This window comes from Gasterosteus aculeatus, chromosome 8 (genome assembly GCF_964276395.1).
Source record: "Gasterosteus aculeatus chromosome 8, fGasAcu3.hap1.1, whole genome shotgun sequence".
Lineage (NCBI taxonomy): Eukaryota > Metazoa > Chordata > Actinopteri > Perciformes > Gasterosteidae > Gasterosteus > Gasterosteus aculeatus.
Genome location: NC_135695.1, coordinates 12,373,206 through 12,392,798, shown reverse-complemented (window position 1 = coordinate 12,392,798; position 19,593 = coordinate 12,373,206). Strand labels below are relative to the sequence as shown.

Genomic DNA, 19,593 nt, shown 5'->3' with positions numbered 1-19,593 from the left:
ATTATGCACACGCACATCTCTATAGCAGAGCACCGTAGACAGCCCCATTCACAACAATGACAGTTAATAAAATGTGTGCATCAAATCATAACTTTAGGGACTGCGAAGCTGTAGTACTTTCCTGCATCAGCTTTAGCTAACTCGACTTCATGAACTCTTTTAAAATGGGGAACAACTGGTTCTCTACTGCAAAGCGAGTGTCCTTTTGTTCATTCGTCGGACACTAAAACTCACCTAGGAAGGTGTTGGCGATGAACTCTGACACCTGATTCCCCGAGCGGCTTGTCTCTGATAGCTGCGTCAGCTCGCGGTTCAGCATCCTCTTAAACTGTGTGCACAAAACAAAACATGTCGTTTGTCCCCTGTGTAGCATGTTTAAAACAACAGTATGGAACTAAATTGTGATACAGTCTTTAATATATACCATAAACTTGCATGAAGTTAAGAAATATCTTTACCTCATGATCCTTTTAAACAGGAGCCATGAGTAAGACTGTGTTGTCTGACCAAGCAGTGTAAAATGTTAGGATTTATTTACAACCTGCATACATTGACACGAACGAACTCAACATTCAGTCCGGCCGAGGGGGGGCGGGGCTTAATGCAGAGTCACAAGCCAGTCATTAGCATTAAGCCCCGCCCCCCGTACAACGCCTGCACTGGCGATGTAAACAAGGCAAGCCAGCAGCTTCTCCCGTCACCTCACCTGTCTGAGACCAACGCAGAGAGCCGACACACACATGTCGACCCGCGCATGTCGATGTCACAGGTCGCTAAAAATACCAATAAGTTTCCCAGCTCGGGGGACGAGGTGCTCGCTAAACTGTAGTCCACACTCAGCGGGACCAGTTTGAGCGCGAATAGGAGTCCGGCCCCGCACAGTCACGTGTGCTGAGCCGCAGGTGATGGGGGCGTGTCGTAACGGAGGGGTTCGCGTGGGGTGGCTGGCTATGTGGTTTAGCGTCGGGGAGAAAGCGTGAGAACCACTATCACGTGTTGACGTAGAAACATAAAGCGGGAGAGGGACCCCGCCCCGCCCTGCATGTTGCTCCCCATTCTCTGTCCAATCAGATCCGCCGGGCTTCAGGGGCTGGGCGGAGGCGTGCGATCTGATTGGCTGACTGAGGGATGGAGGCGGGATGAGTGAGGAGCCGTACGGTAAAGGGATGTTGAGAAGCGAGTAGATGATGACGAACTCCCTTAGGTGGAGAAAATAAGCAATTCATCTGTTTCTGGGTGTGTTCACACTGCAGCTGTATGTGTCGTAACAACTGACTTTCTCCCCTCATGTTTCTCAAATCTGTTTTCTAACAAGAATGAACAAGAAACAAGAAAAAGAAGCTACAAAATCAGATCTGCGAGGATGCGACCTGTGTGATTCATATTTGAAAGCTGAAATTGTAAGAAATAATCATTACGATCATCACTCAGAATTTAATTGTAATACATTTTAAACGTTTTGATACAAAAAACTTTGCTTATATAGGCTCTTAACTAACAGATTCAGAAACCGTCTCAATAATTGGGCAAAGTTCTCCACACCTTATTGGATGCCATCTCTCCAACAGAATGTCTCGTCTGCAGCGTCTCCAGTTGGTCCAAACACCAGTCCAGCTCTTCTAGCGTCTCCACCGCCAGCTTCTGATACGGCTCCTCTGAAAGGTCAGAGGTCACACAAACAAATGTCCCAGGTCAGTTGTGGGACTGCTATGAGTGATCCAGGGCGGTGGTGTAGTTCTTAAGAGGAAGATGTTCAGTCATTTAAATAAGAAGAACTATTAAGAAAATACTCTTTAACATGTCTTTCATGTTAACTAATATAGTATCTTATGAATGAATGACAAAAAAACATTCACAGATGTAACATGGAGATATTAACACTGACCTGTAAGACATGGCTTGCACATGGATGGCTGGTTGCTGCTTGTTGGGCGCCTGCAACGGGAAAACAGTTCATACGTTAGTAGAACAAGAAAATAACAGTTGAGTCATTCAGTCGGTTTTTTCTAGTTCTTACTTGTTTGCTACACGCTCTTGCAGATTTGTCATAACAGCAAAGTTACTTCTCACTGTTCGCAGACTGGCAAGAACCTTGGAAAGGAAAAGGAGAGGAGTGAGTTGTGTTGTTGCATGGATGCGTATGGAAGGAGTACCGTTTGTAATGGCCTAACACACATCATACATCTGGTGTATCCTTGCTTAATGTCTGAACAAATTAATCAATCCGATAAATAATATTTCTTCAGATGAACTGAGTGTTGCAGCAGCATGTTCTTCAATGAGGTAATTCACTGATTTATAAATCCACCTGATTAACAAATTATATCGTGTAATCGTACAACCGTCTCTAATGTTAAACCAAACTTCTGGCCTCCTGCTGTGCAGGTAGTCATTTGGGCTGGATTGTCTATTATACTTTTGACTACAATTTCTGGTCACACAGAATTATAAAAATGTTACTAACCTGTGCAAATGGAGTCACTATCATGTCTTCTCCATGCCTATGAAAACCACAGACAAACAGATATCCGCTCAGGAAGCAGCGTGTAGACATGTGATACAAATAAAACTTTCAAAATACAAAACAATGACAAGTCTTAATGTGAGGATTGTAAAGGAAGAGGGAAGTAGGGTGCGGCCCTTGTTTGGTCTAAGAACACTGGACATAAGGAGGGGAGATTATCTTAGTTATACAAATATGTCTTAGAGGCAAAGATGCAGCTTTCAGTCAAAGAACCACTGTTTTAAAAACGTTAAAATACAACAATATAAAATAAAAACACAGAACACTGGTTACTCACAAATTCTGCGCCTAACCATTGTGGTTAAATTCCAGTTCCAATAAACCAAAATGATTAAGTGATAAAATCCAAAAGGCAGAAATATCAAACCTTATTGTTTTAGTTCTCTGAACATTTGGTTCTTATGAAGCTTGCCAAGTAAAACTGGCCGTTATTTCCAGCATGTCGGCCACTGGTCCAACAAAAACAGGTATAAAAGCCAACTCAACCTGAGTGATTGGTAAAAATCTATTGTGGCATTAATATACTAGACTATTTTATGATAGACTATTTTCTGTTGTTACGAGTTTTGCCTCCAAGATATATATTTGTTCAACAAGGCAAGGAGTTGTTCGTGCATGGGGTCTTGTGAAAGCAAACTTCTGGAGAGGACACAAAATGAACTATTCAGACTTCCAGGCAAATCCATGCTGCCAGTGAAAAATACAGTTTTAGAGTCAATCTGTCCAGCAAACATTTCAACAATAAATAACTGTGTATTGTTTTTCATTGTTTTGCAAAATTAAATATCAAAAAGACTTATTGTCAAATTAACTAATGAATTTTTTATACTTGGGATACCAGATCACCGTCTGTCAAATGCTTGCTGGGACTGTGAAAAACACATTGCAGGTAGGATCACTTTGCAGTTGAGCGTCCACGACATGTTCTTCAGCCCGTAGTAACAGAAAGTGTCAGGTGGACGAGGGAGGGGGGATGTGGAAGTGCTAGTAGGTTTGACTCATGACAACATGGCAAAGCCTGAGGAGATGGACAAACAGGTCACAGCAGTCTTTAAACTGGTTCTCACCGAGGTGGCCTATTGATTTCCCAATGCTTCAATCCCTCCTCCCTTCAAAACAAAAGGAGCGACAGCTATTGGTGGTCGAGGCCCCATTTACACTCTGGCTTCAAATAGACTGCTAGCTGCACACAGAAACCTTTGGCTTATAAACAGGCAGAAACTGGTGGAGAAACTTTTGAGCCAAGATGATTGGTTTTTGCTTTAGTTGTATGTACGGAACTAAACATGACGGCTGTTTATGCTGACAAACATTGGCTCTGCTACCAAGAGCCTCTCTAAGGCCTAAATTCACTTTTAAGGGGGAAGATAGACATGAAAAAATATTAACAATCCATTCATAACAGAAGGGATTCCATTCATATCTCCTGATGCTACATATTTTACATTTAAATCAAATGAAATGAAAGCGTCACAACTCAAAAATGTTTCTGTTTCAATTCCTTTGAATACGTTCTAGTAACTTTATGTTCCATTTTGGTAAAAGTAATTAAATTATTCATTAGATAATCTATTATTAACCCCAGATTTCCACTCTTGATAAACACATTTACTGAGTGGCTTGGGAAAGAGATGGAGTAATGTGTTGGTATCCAGGACCAGCACCTCCGGACACAGATACAAAAGATAACTAATATGCATATTGGTAAATATCAATGTGTCACTGTCAAATTGATTAGGCTCTTTAAAACCTTCCGCCATCTACTGTTGTCGGAAAGTTGGTAGCAGCGTCTTCTGACCAGCAGTCACTTCATGTTTTGCACTTTGAAGGCAGGTCGGCCTGCTGGTGTCACAATGACCAAGAAAGTACATTCAAAATACTCACAGGTCGCTGGCAGTAGACGAGTTGCGGGACATGTTTTTGGGTGAAAGGTCAAAGTCGGAGTCGGAGCGGTAGAGGAAGGACTCGCGCCGTTGACTGTGGGGAAAGTTGGCCTGAAGAACCAGCCCAGAACCCGGGCTGGTCTGAGAGTCCAGTGGACTGCGACCCGCCGACAAGCCATTCTCAACATCAAAACTACAGAAGAGACAGAAGAAACACATCAACACTACTGTAGTCTCCACTAATTAGCCCACAGTGTCATTCTGTTTCACTTCAATTTACCTTCCATTTCATGACTGATGCTACTATGACTACCACTACTGTTACTAGTACAACTGCTACGGGTACTAGTACTATTACTGCTAATGAACTACATTTCCTTACCTCAATATCATAGGAGAACAAAAGCAGCAGAGCAGTTCATTAAGAAATAAAACAAAACAGAGAGAGTAATGAGTAAAAGAGTAAAAACATTGACAGGGTTGTATCTCAGTATTACATTCAAACCATGGAAACCGCCCTGAGAATGATTGGGATACTACAAGGCCGAGATAAGCTACGTACATTAAAGCTCTGCAAAAGCAGAGTAAGTGCATGCATGCACAGGGCTGCATGTCCAGATATCAAATGTTTCTCACAATGAATTATCCCATTCACAAATATAATTGACATGATAAAATACAAGAATAGAGTATGTGTAGATATTTGTGTGGAAGTGTGAAAAAAGCCCCATAATAGCAAACGCTTGGATTCAAATGGTCTGCCCTGACTGAGAGTCTTTATAAGCAGGTGACCTTGTGTTTGCACGCACACACACACACACACACACACACACACACACACACACACACACACACACACACACACACACACACACACACACACATATACACACACACACACACCTCTACTATCTCCGCATGACGTCAACACTGATTCCTACAAGGTGCGTCCCCCCATCGCGTCCCCCACATTGAATAGGTCCCCCTATTACTGAACCAAGTACCTGAGGCCCTCGTCGTCGACGGGTAAAACTGTAGCGGAGGGTTAAAGGTGGTGCTGCGCCGGGCTCAAGGGCACACAGACACAACGTACGCCGGCTTTCATTCAAAGGGTGAAACCAGCGACTACAACTTGGTTACAACTGTTCACTTCTTCCCTTACCAACAATACGGTCCTCAACAAAACAACTATACCGTTAACTATACTATATCAGTTGGATCAATTGATATCTGTTAACACCCCCCCCCCTTCCTTGGTCACGGCGATAGAAAACTGAAACAAAAGAGCAGTGGAAGGTTGCTTCTGTTCCTTCTTTTTAACTCCAGCAATAGCAGTACATGCTAAACGAAAGTTGTCTCTTCTGCAATTGATGCTGAATGAAAGACATCATTCACAGAAGCAGGGAAGAGGACGAGTTGGGGGTCATCAAGGAGGCTGTATCCAGCACAGTGATGTGGTTCAGCATCTCACACCTGATTGGTGCGACACGGCAGAGAGGAGGGGGAGGACTGCAGCGGGGCTTGCCTCCGTGATGACACCCTCACCCCTCCACAAAACCTCACCCAACCGTATTCACACCTTCACCCCCCCCCCCCCCCCCTCCCTCGGCTCAGTGAAGTCGGCCGTGACGAGGCTCCATCAGAGGAGACCAGTGACGTCAGAAGCTATAAATAGATCTGCCTGCCAGGAAAGAGGGGAATGGGAGACTTGTGACGGAGCGAACGTAGGTACCCCCGCAGGCAAGATGATTTATCCCCTCCTCATGAATACATACATGGAGGACTCGGTTTCGTTCTGATTGGTTGAGTGCTTCGAGATGACAAGTAGAAATACAAGACTTGCTCTCCATATTTCCTTTTAAACTTGTGTATAGCTGAGCAGGTGGGGTATGGAAGCCCCTCTTCTCAGGGACACCTTACAGTGCACATGGCTGCTACTAAGGTTGAACAAGGTTGGATGGTATCGACGCACACGTTACATACATGTTTAAAAATGACCCAGCTCAGTTTACTGAGATCAACAAATATGACATTATTGTAGCTGTCCATCATATCAAAAGTGGATGGCGCTGTCTGAATAATTAATCCCATTTATTGACTTTGCCCTTATCTTTAAAGCCTCGATTATACTCAATATACAAACGGACGCATACTCAAACAGCTGCGAGCACCACTGACGCGTAGTCGTTCTGAGCTCAGCAGCCGCTGCAGGTCGATGCCGTTCATTCTCATCCAGAAGTAGCAGAAGCCAACAGGCGTGTGAAGGGGAGACAGCCCCCACTACTGAGGAAATGTGGCACTGCAACATCCCACTGCTGAAATCTTGTTTTGGGCATTTAGCTCCACACAATTGTTTTTTTATTTGAACTTTTTTCAATCCTTGCTGACCAATTTTGTGAATGTTCACGTAGGACAATAGGGATAAAAAAAAAAAAATCAAATAGACACTAGATGACAACGATATACATCCTTGAGCGCATTTGAGGTTTTTGTTCTGGTAAGACTAAATAACAAAAGTCATAGAACAAATTTAAAGGATATCAAGCCAAACGCTGGAAAGGCCAGTTGGGCAAAAAACGCTTTTGCAACAAGCTATGACAGACATGCCACCTTTAAACAGACAGAGGCGGATAAACAGACACGCAGGCAGGCAGCCTTGCAGCATACATAACAAGTTGACCTTGCTCCGTCTCCTGCCTCCAGCATTGTTTCACCATTTCTCTGACGTAGGTGAAGGCTCCCTTTTCTCTCTTTAACTGTGTTTTACTAAACTTCTCTCACACACACACACACACACACACACACACACACACACACACACACACACACACACACACACACACACACACACACACACACACACACACACACACACAACACACACTTCTGCTTTTGTTCCCAGGATGTTTAGTTTGCACCTCTTCGACATTTGGAGAGGGCGGATCTTTTTGAAAGCAAACAATAAGATGGCAAAGTGTGGAAGTAAACAAGAAACTTTCCATATTATCATCAGGCAGGATGAGCGTTTGCTCATTTGCCTTTTGCTTAAAAGCTGAGTAATGCTATTATGTACTCAATTAATCCACATGTCAATCAAAAGAAACTATTTTGATAATTGATTAATAAATTGTAAGTCAGGCAAACATTCCATAATATTCCTGCTTTCCCCAACTCAAATATTTTTTTCTAAATTTTGTAACAGATCTACTCATTGATATAAACTGTATTCAATGAAATAAAACGTCATACCGCAGTGAACTGCGAACAGCTATACACCATATTTAAAAATATCTAAGTAAATATCTACTAAGTACTTGGTACAGTCACTTTGACAGCTACATTCTTAATTGTAAGGTGGACTTTATTTCATCCTTATGTGAGCTTTTCTCAAGATAAGCCTTTGTAACTACAAAAAAATGTAAACCGCAGGTTAGGAAATACGTCGTGCAGTTTCAGATATCGTCCGTGCACCCATGTTGATGGCGTGGTCATGGGAACCGGGGCCGAGGGATTTAAGGAGCTTTCTGTTATGTATGTGAGCGATACAGAAAACAAGCGTCAAGGCCAGATGTTATCTGATGAGGGGATGACACAGATCCAGGGTTAAAGGTCAATTCACACACACGCTCCCTCCTGTTTTCTTCCCTTGAAGCGTGGGAATTAGCTGGAGGGGTAAAGCATCACACCAGGAAGGAGGCAAGAGGCGAGGAAGAAAACGGACTAGGGAACACTTTATGTGATCTGCATGCTTGTTAGTGTGTGTGCGTACACATGTGTGTGTGTGTGTGTGTGGGTCTGTGAGTATGTGGTAGTAAGAGTGTTCAGGGGCTAAAAAGGAGGTTTGTTTGCTTCACACCTCAAACGTATAGTACATTTGGTCTGAAAGCGAAATAAAAACACCCTGCCAGATCTTTCCACCTAAAAACCATCACTGTGTGTGTGTGTGTGCGTGTGTGTGTGTAATGGGGGGAGGGGGCTACACGCTCATGACAGGAGACTCAAGGACATGTTGGGTAGCAAGACTGCAGATCTGTGCTTATCAAAGCAAGATCATCCAACTTGCATTTTGTAACTACAGTCATGTGTTCAAACTATCCGTTTCAGAGTTGATCAAACAAACCTTGTCATTTTGATCATATATAGCATGTTTTCTTATAGATCAATAAGTAAAATAGACTATACAAAAAAAAAATGGTCAAGACAATTTTTGTATACTATAAAGGGAATTAAATACTTCCTTTCTTCCTTAATAATGATGTTAGGGCAAAATAAACAGCTTTAAGTTATATTAAAGACAAAACAAAGAAATATTTTTAGATGACACTGAATAAGTTTGCCCCGTGCATAACAATACTGATTAAATCAGAAGTAAGCAATAGATTTAACAGAATTTCATCACATTGTTGGTGATTATATGTCAACACCATTTGGTATTGCAATATCTTCATGATTTCATCACGATTTGAATCCATTGAAACAGGAAATTATGATGTCTTCAGTTTGAGTGAAGTCAAGGATCAGTGTTGCATCGCTTCCTTATTTCAAGTTGTCAGTTTTATTTGTGATACGGCTTAAAAATGCCCAGAAATCCAAAAATAGGTCTACTTGTACATAAGCTAGATACTTTTAATACGGCCTACATTAAAAGTTTACTTCTCACAGTAGTAATACTAAGCCTTCCACAATGTCGCATAGCTCAACATCAACAGCAAAAGTGCTCTTGAACAAAGCAACCAGCTGGCTTAATGTGCGGATTCATTCTGTACAAGTTTGCCACTGCATAAGCAATGACTAGGGAAGGTTCAGCCTGAATATCAGGAGTCGCAACAACGCAAGAGAAACTGAAGTCCGACATCTAGAAAATACCACTGCAACCACAAAGGCCCCAAGATGAACAATCGGTGACAGAAACCGTCACAAGATAAATACAAGGCCACACGCTGCCACTTCCAGTGAACTGTTTGTTTTACCACATTGCATCAAAGAAACTGCGATAAGACGCACAAGCTCACCTAGGATCCAGTCACTGCAATTCTCACCTCATGGAAGCAAATTTGAACAAAAATAAAAAATCGAAATACACTGAAAATGTGTGCAGGATAATCCTATACCCTATTTTGGGTCATTGGATTTAAGACCCTGTACAGGTTGAATTACTGTAATCAGTCCACTGCAGAGAGAAGAAAGAGAATGTTTAAAAGAACCATTAAATGTTACTCTTCTTGCTAGAAAACTACTTTGAGCGTTGATTACAATCATCTTGGATTGGAACGGAGCGCCACACCTCCACGAAGAGCCGGCTGCTCTTTCCATCCTGCTCGGCCACTGAGGATAGCTGTCCAAACAGAGCAAACACTCTGTGTCCAACATCAACATCTGATCTCAGAGCAACTCATGTCTCTCTAAATATAGCCAAGGGGAGGAGAAGGTTGCGCAGAGTCAAACCAGCTGCTGTGTTATTATTTTTCGTGTGACCTTTGACCTACAGGCAAGAGGAAGGACTCTTAAAAATGGTCAGCGGCTGCAACATTAAAGGCCTTGATCCATATCCTTGGGAGTTGGGCGGCTGACCAGAGCTGGCAGTGATTTGTTGTTTGGTCAAAAAACACTTTGGCTGGCGAGCTTCTTGTAGTCTTTGGTGTTTGAACTGTGGCGCTGCGGTTAAACAAAGTCAAACTAGATGAATTGTAGCTGACTGGTCCTTTATATATGAATGTGACTGGGGAAGCGCTCAAGTGTTTTTTGGAGTGCTGGGCGCCTCACTCCTCCGGACGTGTATTGATCGCAGAGTCTATGTGCAGTGATTAGCTCTGTCCGTCCAGCCGGGGAGAAATCCATACAGTGGCAGATCAGCATTAACATGATTAGAAACTGGTGGGTAGGGTAACACACTGGGCCAGAACCAAACACACTCACACACACACAAACAGCCAGCATGTGATTATAGCCCCAGCAGTAGAGATCTAGATTTGGCTCCAGTATCGACCTGAAAATCAAACAAACTTACATCACATTGGTGCACCAGTAGACAGGACAGCTCAGGGCACGAACACACACACACACACACACACACACACACACACACACACACACACACACACACACACACACACACACACACACACACACACACACACACACACACACAGTCTGTCTTTGCCCAGCAACAGGCCATGCTGAGTGTTCCTCTAATCATGTTCATACTGCACTAATTGGCATCTTTCAGTATAGGTAAAGCAGGAGTGTGCCACTTCCTGCAGTAATTAGCCGAGGGACAAAGCAGGAGCGGCCAATCACATCGCCGATCAGCGGGACACGGCTACATGTGGACAACGGGGTGGTGTGTGTGTTTTCGCCAAGTTTTTCTGTGCTGTTTTTAGTTTATTTAGTATTGTCATTACCAAAGAGTGTTTTGTGTGTACAGTCTATTAGGGATCACATCGTGGAATCATCCCGACAAAGCGACATTACGGAGCCATATTAAATAGTTTCTTTCTGAATGTTATCACAAATTATTTTCTTCAAAACAGCATTTCCTGCCCGAAGTTACAATTACCCCAATGAGGCGTAAATATCAGCAGAGTTGAAATATCACAATTGGCACTCAATGAGGATGCATCCCTTTATGATCAATAGCTCTACGAATGATTTTTTTAAAGCATGAATAATATCAGTTTTCTGAATATACAAAACACGAGATTATCTCAGATGTGGTCTTCATAGCATTAATAGTGGCAATAGTCGTTTCCTTTTTGTCACGTCTTATCTACTTCGACATGCAACAAACACAGCTTCGGCGTGTCCCGACTCCATGTGCACACGTCATAAACTGATGGCCGCGTCTTTAAAGCACTCTCATCCAGACACATCAACCCAATCCCGATGACAACTAAACACGGAAAGTCTCCACGTACACAGGGATTTCCCCACCTGGCGTCCTTCTGTGGAGGCAAATCCCTGACGTCTCCGCAGGCGATGGAGTTCACCTGGGAGGGACGCCGCTGACGCAGACTGCATGAGGACGCCTTGTTTCCTCATCGCTGTGGTTTACATTAAAGCCCATCAGCCGCACTGTTGTGTCGTAATCCTGCAACAAGGTTAACGGGAACAGAGCCGTCCATGTGCCCGAGTTGATCCTCATTCCTGGAGTCACAGATGTCAGGATAACACTCACTCCACTATTCTTCCAGTGATATTCTACACACGAACACACACACAGTCACGCAAACACAGTCTCCCTTGTCTGCTGACGTCAGTTGTGGTTTCATGACAGCCGCTGCAACGCCGATCGACGCGCTCTCGGGCCGGCAATTACTCCTGACCCGGCGCTCTGCTCGCTGCCCTTTCCGCTTTTCCACCAAATATGAATCTTGAACACAGAGGATGCAATGAAAAACGCACAAAAGACGATGCGCGTCAGGAGCCAGCTGGCCGATGCAGTGGGATCTCTGTTGAGGCGTGTTTGTTGTAGGAGAGCAGAGGAGTGACTCAAAAGCCTCCGTGCAGAGGGGTCCTGAGGTTAAGCGGCTTGAGGCGTCAGCAGTGAATTGCGTGAAAAATCTGGGATCAAATCCAGTGAACAGCCACGTCAATATTTCCTTTCAGCCCCCACCCGCAGGGTCAGAAATTCCTTTCACTTAAGTGCAAGACTATTGGCTGAATGTCCCCGTATGTGTCTTTTAAGTAGTCAAAATTGGGTTTGATGGATCCTTGTGAAAAGATGTGTATACTGTAAACTCAAGATCTTGAGTTCTCTGCTTTTGTAACCCTAAAGAAAATAAATCCCGGGGGCAGAAACTGGAAGGATGTATGACATTTTCATGACATCACTTGCAACAGCTGTGGGGAACACTGCAATACATCAGGGAAATGGCAGCTGTTTGTGAACTTTAAACCAAAACCATCGACTGGATGGAAGTAAAAGTCGTTGGAGGAGCGAGTGGATGGGGAGTAATTTACCAGTTTTGAACAGAGACAAGTTACGCTTCACATACATACTGTACACGTCTTCTAGCATACGATTTAAATGTCCAATACATAATTGCATTCTGAAAAATGAGAATTCTTCGTCCTCCGAAGAGGATTGTCACACATGGTTGAAAGAGCTGGTAAAAGTGGACCTTTAGTTGAGGTTCACCATGAACTGGCCCAGATAACACGATCTTCAATGTTGCTTTTGCATAATCGACAGATTTGAAATGAAACAAAAAATGTTTACCTAGTTTTACTCAATTGAGGAAAAACAGCATCCTGTGCAGTATGAATCTATTGAGTGACATCACAAAGTTATTATTTAGACGAGTAGCATTCTATTGAATACTTATTTTCTTAACACTATGTATTGTTATTGGGATTGGTCACCCTAATGAAGTTTTGCGGAATTAAACGTGGGGGAGACAACCATCTGAAACACACCCATCAGATCCATGTTACCGAGACGAAGGACACAAAAAGGCAAGAGATGCCTGTGACCAGTATAGAAAAAAAAGAAAGATGGTGCTGAAGTCTGGAGCGAGAAATCCATCAACATTGTTAGCACAGGCGAGATAAGCCTTGCCAGCTGCAGGGGCCAAATGAGACGATACAGTCAGCTGGTACTCATGGCTTGTCTCACTCAAAGGGCTAACGCGGCTCTTCATTTACATTACGTTGCAACATGCCGGCAGCTTGCTGCGACCCCTGACCTCATGCGGAGTGAGCCGTGCGTCACGTCGCAGTGTGCTGACATGGGCTGAGGCCCAGAGGGCGGGACAACCTGCTGCGACACCACCAAAGGTCAGATCTCATTTCAGAATCTGTGGGAGGGGCAGACTGACACTGCTGTCCTGATCTGTGTCGAGGTTTCTTTCCGTCTGGATCCATTAAAAACACAGTTTCAATTCCCCTGATTGCTCAAAATGTTATGTTAAAGGAATTGTTCAGGTAACGGAGGAGACGTCTCTTGTTAACAGTTGAAGAGAGTCGACAGTTGAGGGGCTGCTACTTCCAAATTACTGTCATCAGTATGATTTACAGTTTTTGTGGTTTTGGACTGTGAGAACATTTCTGCAACAAGAGTTTCCACACGTATGTAAGTCTAAACAAAGTATTTGGCCTCAGTCATCAGCTACACCTGCAAATAGTTATCGAAACTACCAGGTTCACAGAGCCGGTTACACTGCTTTTAGCAACTGATCACTTCCTGCATCTGCAGCCTGTCAGCGAAGACACATTATTGGGGTTTTAGAAAAGCTTAATCGTTTTAAATAAACAGTTGGATATTTTTACAGTGGATTTGTCAAAGCAGTTTTACTCAAATCGATCAGATAAAGAGCTGCAGGGACTTATTTCAATGTGGCCAAACCTCAGACTTCCTACACACTATCAGGGTTAGTGAAGCTATTCCCTTCGCTTTACCATTTCCAAAAGGTGGAGCCAACGTTGCAAACGCTGGGATCTTCAAATGTTCCCATGAATAGTAGAAACAAAGTTAATCATCGAAGCACTATGAAAACTATGAAGTGTGGCGTGTTTAGTGTGTCATTTCACGAACAGCAAAAAGCCAGAGACTGCACATACATCCAACTTTAATGACTGCTGAATCATTGTAACCAATATTAATGCAAGATTGATTAGCGGTTCGCTGCCCTTAGCTTAGTGCACAAGTCAATGCTGATCCATACTGGGAACTCAATCACGATGAGTAACTAAGAGGCGGATGGCATTCTGCGTCACCACCATCTGCATCGCTGAAGTTAAAAGTCTTTAGACCGAAAGAGCAATACTGACCAACGGCCAGTGACCAAATCAAGTCACCCGGCTTCACTAATGTAAGACCTAAAACAGCACAAACACCGAGTGGTCACACAACAAAGGTGTTCGACATAAACACCCCCGAAGAATTATCTGTTATGTAATTGTTATCATGCATTTCTTTGGGTTGTGCTTTGTCATCATCATCATGATTGTGGTTATTGTGTGTGCCTCGGCCAAATATTTATATTGTATTTAACTATCTTGATAAGTCCTTGTGTGTAAAATGTCATGTTTTATCATGCAGTACGCACTCTTTGCGGGCTTAGAAACTTTTCAGATGTGATTGGCACCTTTCCTCCCTCCCTGCGAGCAGGAATGAGCTACTATGGTTACGGGCATCAGTGCTGCCAGGCCGCTTTGTCGGGACGTAATCCCTACTGCTTTGAGTGTAGCCCTGAATGCAGTTTCAAATGTAAGCCAATGTGAAGCTTGACTAAAAACGTGATGACTGAGCAGCTTATCAAAAAGGATGCAGGTCTCTAAAACCCTGAACTAACTCTTAGTCAGGGCTGAGTGACACACTATTGAAGAGGAGAAGTGGCATGGCATAATCATTTTTTACATCACGAATCATAGTAGATCTAAACAAATATAGGCTACTTTGCATCGCAAAAGCGCATGCGAAATCAAAATGGAGCTTGTTCATCAAAATAATTTGACTAAGCCCCTACTTGTGTTGCTCTGCTCGTCTAAAATCACATCCACATTTTGGTAGTTACCAAAGGAAATAGCTGTTTTCCATTTTCCAAGCTACCTTTCTATTGAATATATTAACTGTAAATAACTTTATAACACTGTTGTTTCCATATCAATTAAAAGCATGCATATGCTACAAAGAAGACAGGGAGAAAATAAATAAATAAATAGGCCAATCCTGGGATTTATGTCTGCCACTGAGTAAAGGATTCACAATCTGGCCACAAGCCTGAAAGAGGAGAAATTTGCGACGTGTGACCAAATCGCAAAATGGTCAGCATATTGAACAATTAACAAAAACTATAAAATTACAGACATGCAAAAGAAGTTCAACACATAATCAAGACTAGAGGCAACACACACATGGAGCTGACAAAATGTAAGAGGGACAGACGACAAAAAACCCAAATCCATTAAATGATTCTTACTTCGATGTGTTCTTTGGCATTCGATCATTTTTGCATTATTCTTCCACCTCTAATGGACTTAGCAGCAAATAATAACTAAAAAGAAAAACAATGCTAGAAGTTCGATTACTTTCATATATTCGAAGTAAAGCTGTGAAAATGTGGAGTAGAATTTCATCAAAAGTAAACGTTGACTTTATGCTTGTTTACACAGGTTTAAGCATTTGAAGCATTGTGCATCTCTGCAAGCAGAGAGAAACTAAAGGGTAAAGGGAGTTGGTTTTACTGTTCTAACACACATGTGGTTAATCCATCAGTCTTCGAAATACGTCAGCCTCGGCTTTCGTTAGGAATCTTGCTTTGAAGTTTTTTTATTAGTGGATTGACGTTATAAACACACTTTGATCCCCCGCCCAACAAGGCTGATGTCGTCAGAGTTCTATGAAACGCTGGCTGCAAAATTATTCACAATTCCTTTGGTGACCTTTAAGTCAGCAACCATTTTCAGACAGACTCTACTGACTATACTAATGTATTATATGTGTGTGTGTGTTTCAATGCAGGAGCAGCAAACTATATCTGGTGTGATTATATGTATATAAAATCACACCAGATATACATTTATGGTATGTCATCATATGCTTTTAAAAAATGTATTTATTCTAAGCAAATCGTAACCTTTGACCCTCAGCCTTCAAACAGTTTGGATTTAAAAATGATTAGATCTTTTTAAGTTTCATTGTAAGTTCTGAGAATGCTTTCGGCAAAGTCTGTGTGTGTAAGATTCTGTTTCACTGGCAATAATATTTGAATGTATTTTGCTACAATTGATATATACAAACTGATTTTTTACATTAAAAGTGAGGCAAATTACTAAAGTTACTGTAAAAGGTTATAGTGTCCAGTTCCTGTAAACCCAGACAAAGTCTGGGTTTACAGGAAAGTCAAATTCAGCAAAGTCAAATTCAGCAAAGTCAGCAAAGTCAAATTCCTTGTATGTCTGACATATTATGGCAATAAATGTGTCCTGTTTCCTGACAGTGAAACATTGGGAATTTCACAAGAATATTTTTTCAGGGGAAGATATAGATATGATAGAAATGATACACTGGTCACTGCGAGAATATTATAATGCAACTATACTGTAACAAGCACACATTTATTTTGAATGAAAAATAAAATCACAACTGCATACTACAGTAACGTCATAGTGGTTTTATCAACGCTTGTCGAAGTGCTTGTCAGCAAAGCAATCATGAAACTGGTTTGAAAAAGAAAAGACAGCTGTGTGGTTAGAGTTGTGGAACTGCAACATCTGGATTTAAACCGGATCTGGCCTACCGCCTGCGTTTCTGCACAATGTCGATGGGCCGGTTGACGGCGCACGGCGACCCGCAGATGTTCCCATTCCGCACTTTGAGATGGCGATCCTGGACCGAAGGGGCAGGATACATACAGTTAGTTGGCAAACTCATGTTTGTGGCCGTTTTGTCTCCCTTCCGCTCTGATCTCCACTAATCCTCTTCCTCTTCTTCCTCTTCCTCCCCCTCCTCCTCCTCCGGGCGCTCCTCTACTTCTCGGCTTTCGTGCGCGCTCTCCTCTCCCCTCACGGCGCGCCAGCTTTCCATTGAGCCGCAGACAGACGGAGGAAAGCCCTCCTCCGTGAGCTTCAGCGGCATGCCCTCCAGCCCAGAAACAAGTCGGGGGTAGAAAAGAAGCAAAGGGGGGGGGGATCCAAGCAGGGTGTTTTTTTTTTAAAGAGCCATGTCCTCGGCGCTGCCGTGTCATGCGGGTTGGACTGCTGGACATGGAGCGCTCGGGTTCCAATCCACTTTGGAGGAGTTGCACGCTCAAGTCCTCTTCTCTGGAGATACACTCCTCCCTACTTCCCTCCCCGTGTCTCTCTATGGCTCTCTCTCTCTCCCTCTCCCTCCCTCCCCCCTGTCTACACGTGGAGCTCGGAGGCTTTAAAAAAAGACCTGAACTATGAGTGAGCGTATGTGAGGGGGGTGTGTAGTTGCGTCATGTGTATAAGGAGGTACGGACAGATTGGAAAAAAAGGTAGTAATTCTGCCTCAGCTTTACATCAATCAAATGAAAAGCGGTCATGCATTTCCATGGGTTTAAAATGTTTTATAGTCTCATCGATGTCCTCAACATGACAATGTGGAGCTCCGATCTGTGCAAAGGGGCACCAGGCAAATTAACCAGGCGCGCAGTGACGGATGACCTAACCAACTCGCTGCTGTCGACATTGTTCACAAATATTAGTCTTTTAAGAGACATGGCAGACGGCCGAGTCGGACGTGGTGGTACGAGGGGACTTTTTAAAATGTATTGCACGTCAGGTAAAATGCAGATCATAATTCCATCCCTTGAAGCAGACATGACTGGTTCATCACCACCATGAAGCTGTGGAACTTGTCACAGATATTATGAACCTCAACCCAAATCGGTTCCTTATCACACACATTAGCAAACGTATTCATGAGAGTGAAAAGTGGTAAAGATATTCTGCATCTCCTACAGACTTAAAGATTAATGCAAAGACTTTAGCAAAAGTATATTTATTTATATTTTAGCTATGCCTACAAACACACTAACCCAGCTAATATATATATATTTTTTAAACATTCCTGCACAAATTTAGGATCTCACCAAATGAAGTCCTTTGCCATGGACTCTGGAATCTGGCTTTGCCCCAACCAGATTGGAAAGGAATGCTATTGCATCCTGCATCCGGTATCGTCCGATTGTTATACCAGCAGCGCGATATCCGAGGGTGCTCCTGGCTCTGGACTCCTATTAATGTAATTTCTACACTGATTCAATGAGAGTTCTCTGAAAAGGCTTAAAGCTATTACGGTGCTTCTTCACAACTACTTGTTGCATGGTCGGAAAGATTCAGAAAGCCTCTCCCCGAAAAACACACACTTTTCTGATGTCATATTTGTTTGCACAGTCAAAGAGGTCTTTATCCAGCTACTTTTCCTTGACGTTTGTTCCTTTTAATATAGTTAGTACTATATTGCCAGCTGGTGTTTCTAAACTGTTGCAAACGGCCGTCAGCAGCCCTGGAGCCTGCGTACTCTGACCGCCGTTCTCTGTGTTAAAACAATGAATGGCAGGAAAGACGTTAAACAGTGTCGGCTTTGTTGTATTAATTATCCTAAACCTATCCTACCTTTAGTGGAGCTGGCTCGGGACGCAAACCACATTTCCCTGTCAACCACAACAGTTTTGTTTAATGTAGCGATGGACCCAAATATTCAACTATTTGTATCCTCATTTCATCTGTTTTTTAACTTTTGATGTTGGGATAAAAATCCTTTATTTTACAAACTTACAAACGCCAATGATTCTTACCCAAAAAACGAATTATTGAAATTGAATTCAAATACAAATGACATCAAATCCAGTCCCCAAACAGAAACCGAAAGACGTGTCAGTGACTCATTTGATGGAGGCCAGCCAAGCCACAGCCCTTTGACGCCGTTGCTGCCGTCGGGGACCCACCCGGCCGTGGCTCGAGCCAAAAGGGCTAAAAGGAAGCCTCCTCAGGTGGCATTACGCACAGGCTCGCAGCAGCTGCCAAACAGGCGGTGCGTAAAGCCGTGCACCGTATCCAAATATCCACATTACTGTAAATGCTCAAATCCGCTGCATCGCACTCGCTCGAGACACTTGAGCATCTTGACGTGGGGGGGGAACACACCCAACCCGAAAAGGAGAAATTCCCACTTTGATTGGCCTCAAAGAGGTCGCTGACCCTTATCTGAACCACTTTGCAGTCAAGTGTTAACCATCCCAGGACACGCTTTCAGTCACAGTTCAACACCTGTTTGGCAAAGCACTGTTACTTATCTGCAGAGCGGGGACTTCCCATTGTGTGTATCTGGCCCACGGTTCACTTACACACTAAACACTTTTTCCCAGTGATGTTAAATCACAGAAGCTGCTGACCAATTAGCCTCAGAGACCCTTAACTGAAGTTACAGCCATTGAAGTTTGCCTTTGCACTGCGATATTCAGGGATCATTTTTAAATTTGCTTATTGTGGACTCTAGAATTGAGTAACAGCAAGATTATTGACAGGACTGAACGAACGCACACACTCCTAAACAAAACCTTTTCTTTGTGATCAATATTTTATACCAAGAGCTATAGAAGGAAAATATATTACGTTTTTCACACAGTGATTTCCAATATCACATTAAGCGCTTACCGTGTTTTCATTTTAGCCTTAGTTATACTAAACTGAAACCCTCCCAACATGGGCTCGTCCCTC

At 43.0% G+C, this 19,593-nt stretch overlaps 1 protein-coding gene across 12 annotated transcripts in view; it reads right to left on the bottom strand.

The window, feature by feature from the left end:
* Window positions 1-19,593, bottom strand: part of LOC120823474 (3',5'-cyclic-AMP phosphodiesterase 4C) — a 71,326-nt gene that overhangs the window by 9,430 nt on the left and 42,303 nt on the right. For 4 of the 12 annotated variants that reach the window (XM_040183462.2, XM_078108231.1, XM_040183463.2 and 1 more), the window contains 7 exons: window positions 4,409-4,600; window positions 3,592-3,633; window positions 2,465-2,501; window positions 2,018-2,091; window positions 1,886-1,935; window positions 1,543-1,655; window positions 235-328 (listed from right to left, as the gene is read on the bottom strand). In XM_040183462.2, coding sequence (XP_040039396.1) covers window positions 235-328; window positions 1,543-1,655; window positions 1,886-1,935; window positions 2,018-2,091; window positions 2,465-2,501; window positions 3,592-3,633; window positions 4,409-4,600 — 602 coding nt within the window. Of the gene's footprint in view, window positions 1-234; window positions 329-1,542; window positions 1,656-1,885; window positions 1,936-2,017; window positions 2,092-2,464; window positions 2,502-3,591; window positions 3,634-4,408; window positions 4,601-4,789; window positions 5,693-16,646; window positions 17,101-19,593 lie in introns of those variants that run through there. The other 8 variants (XM_078108233.1, XM_078108234.1, XM_040183466.2 and 5 more) reach the window with 5 other exon arrangements.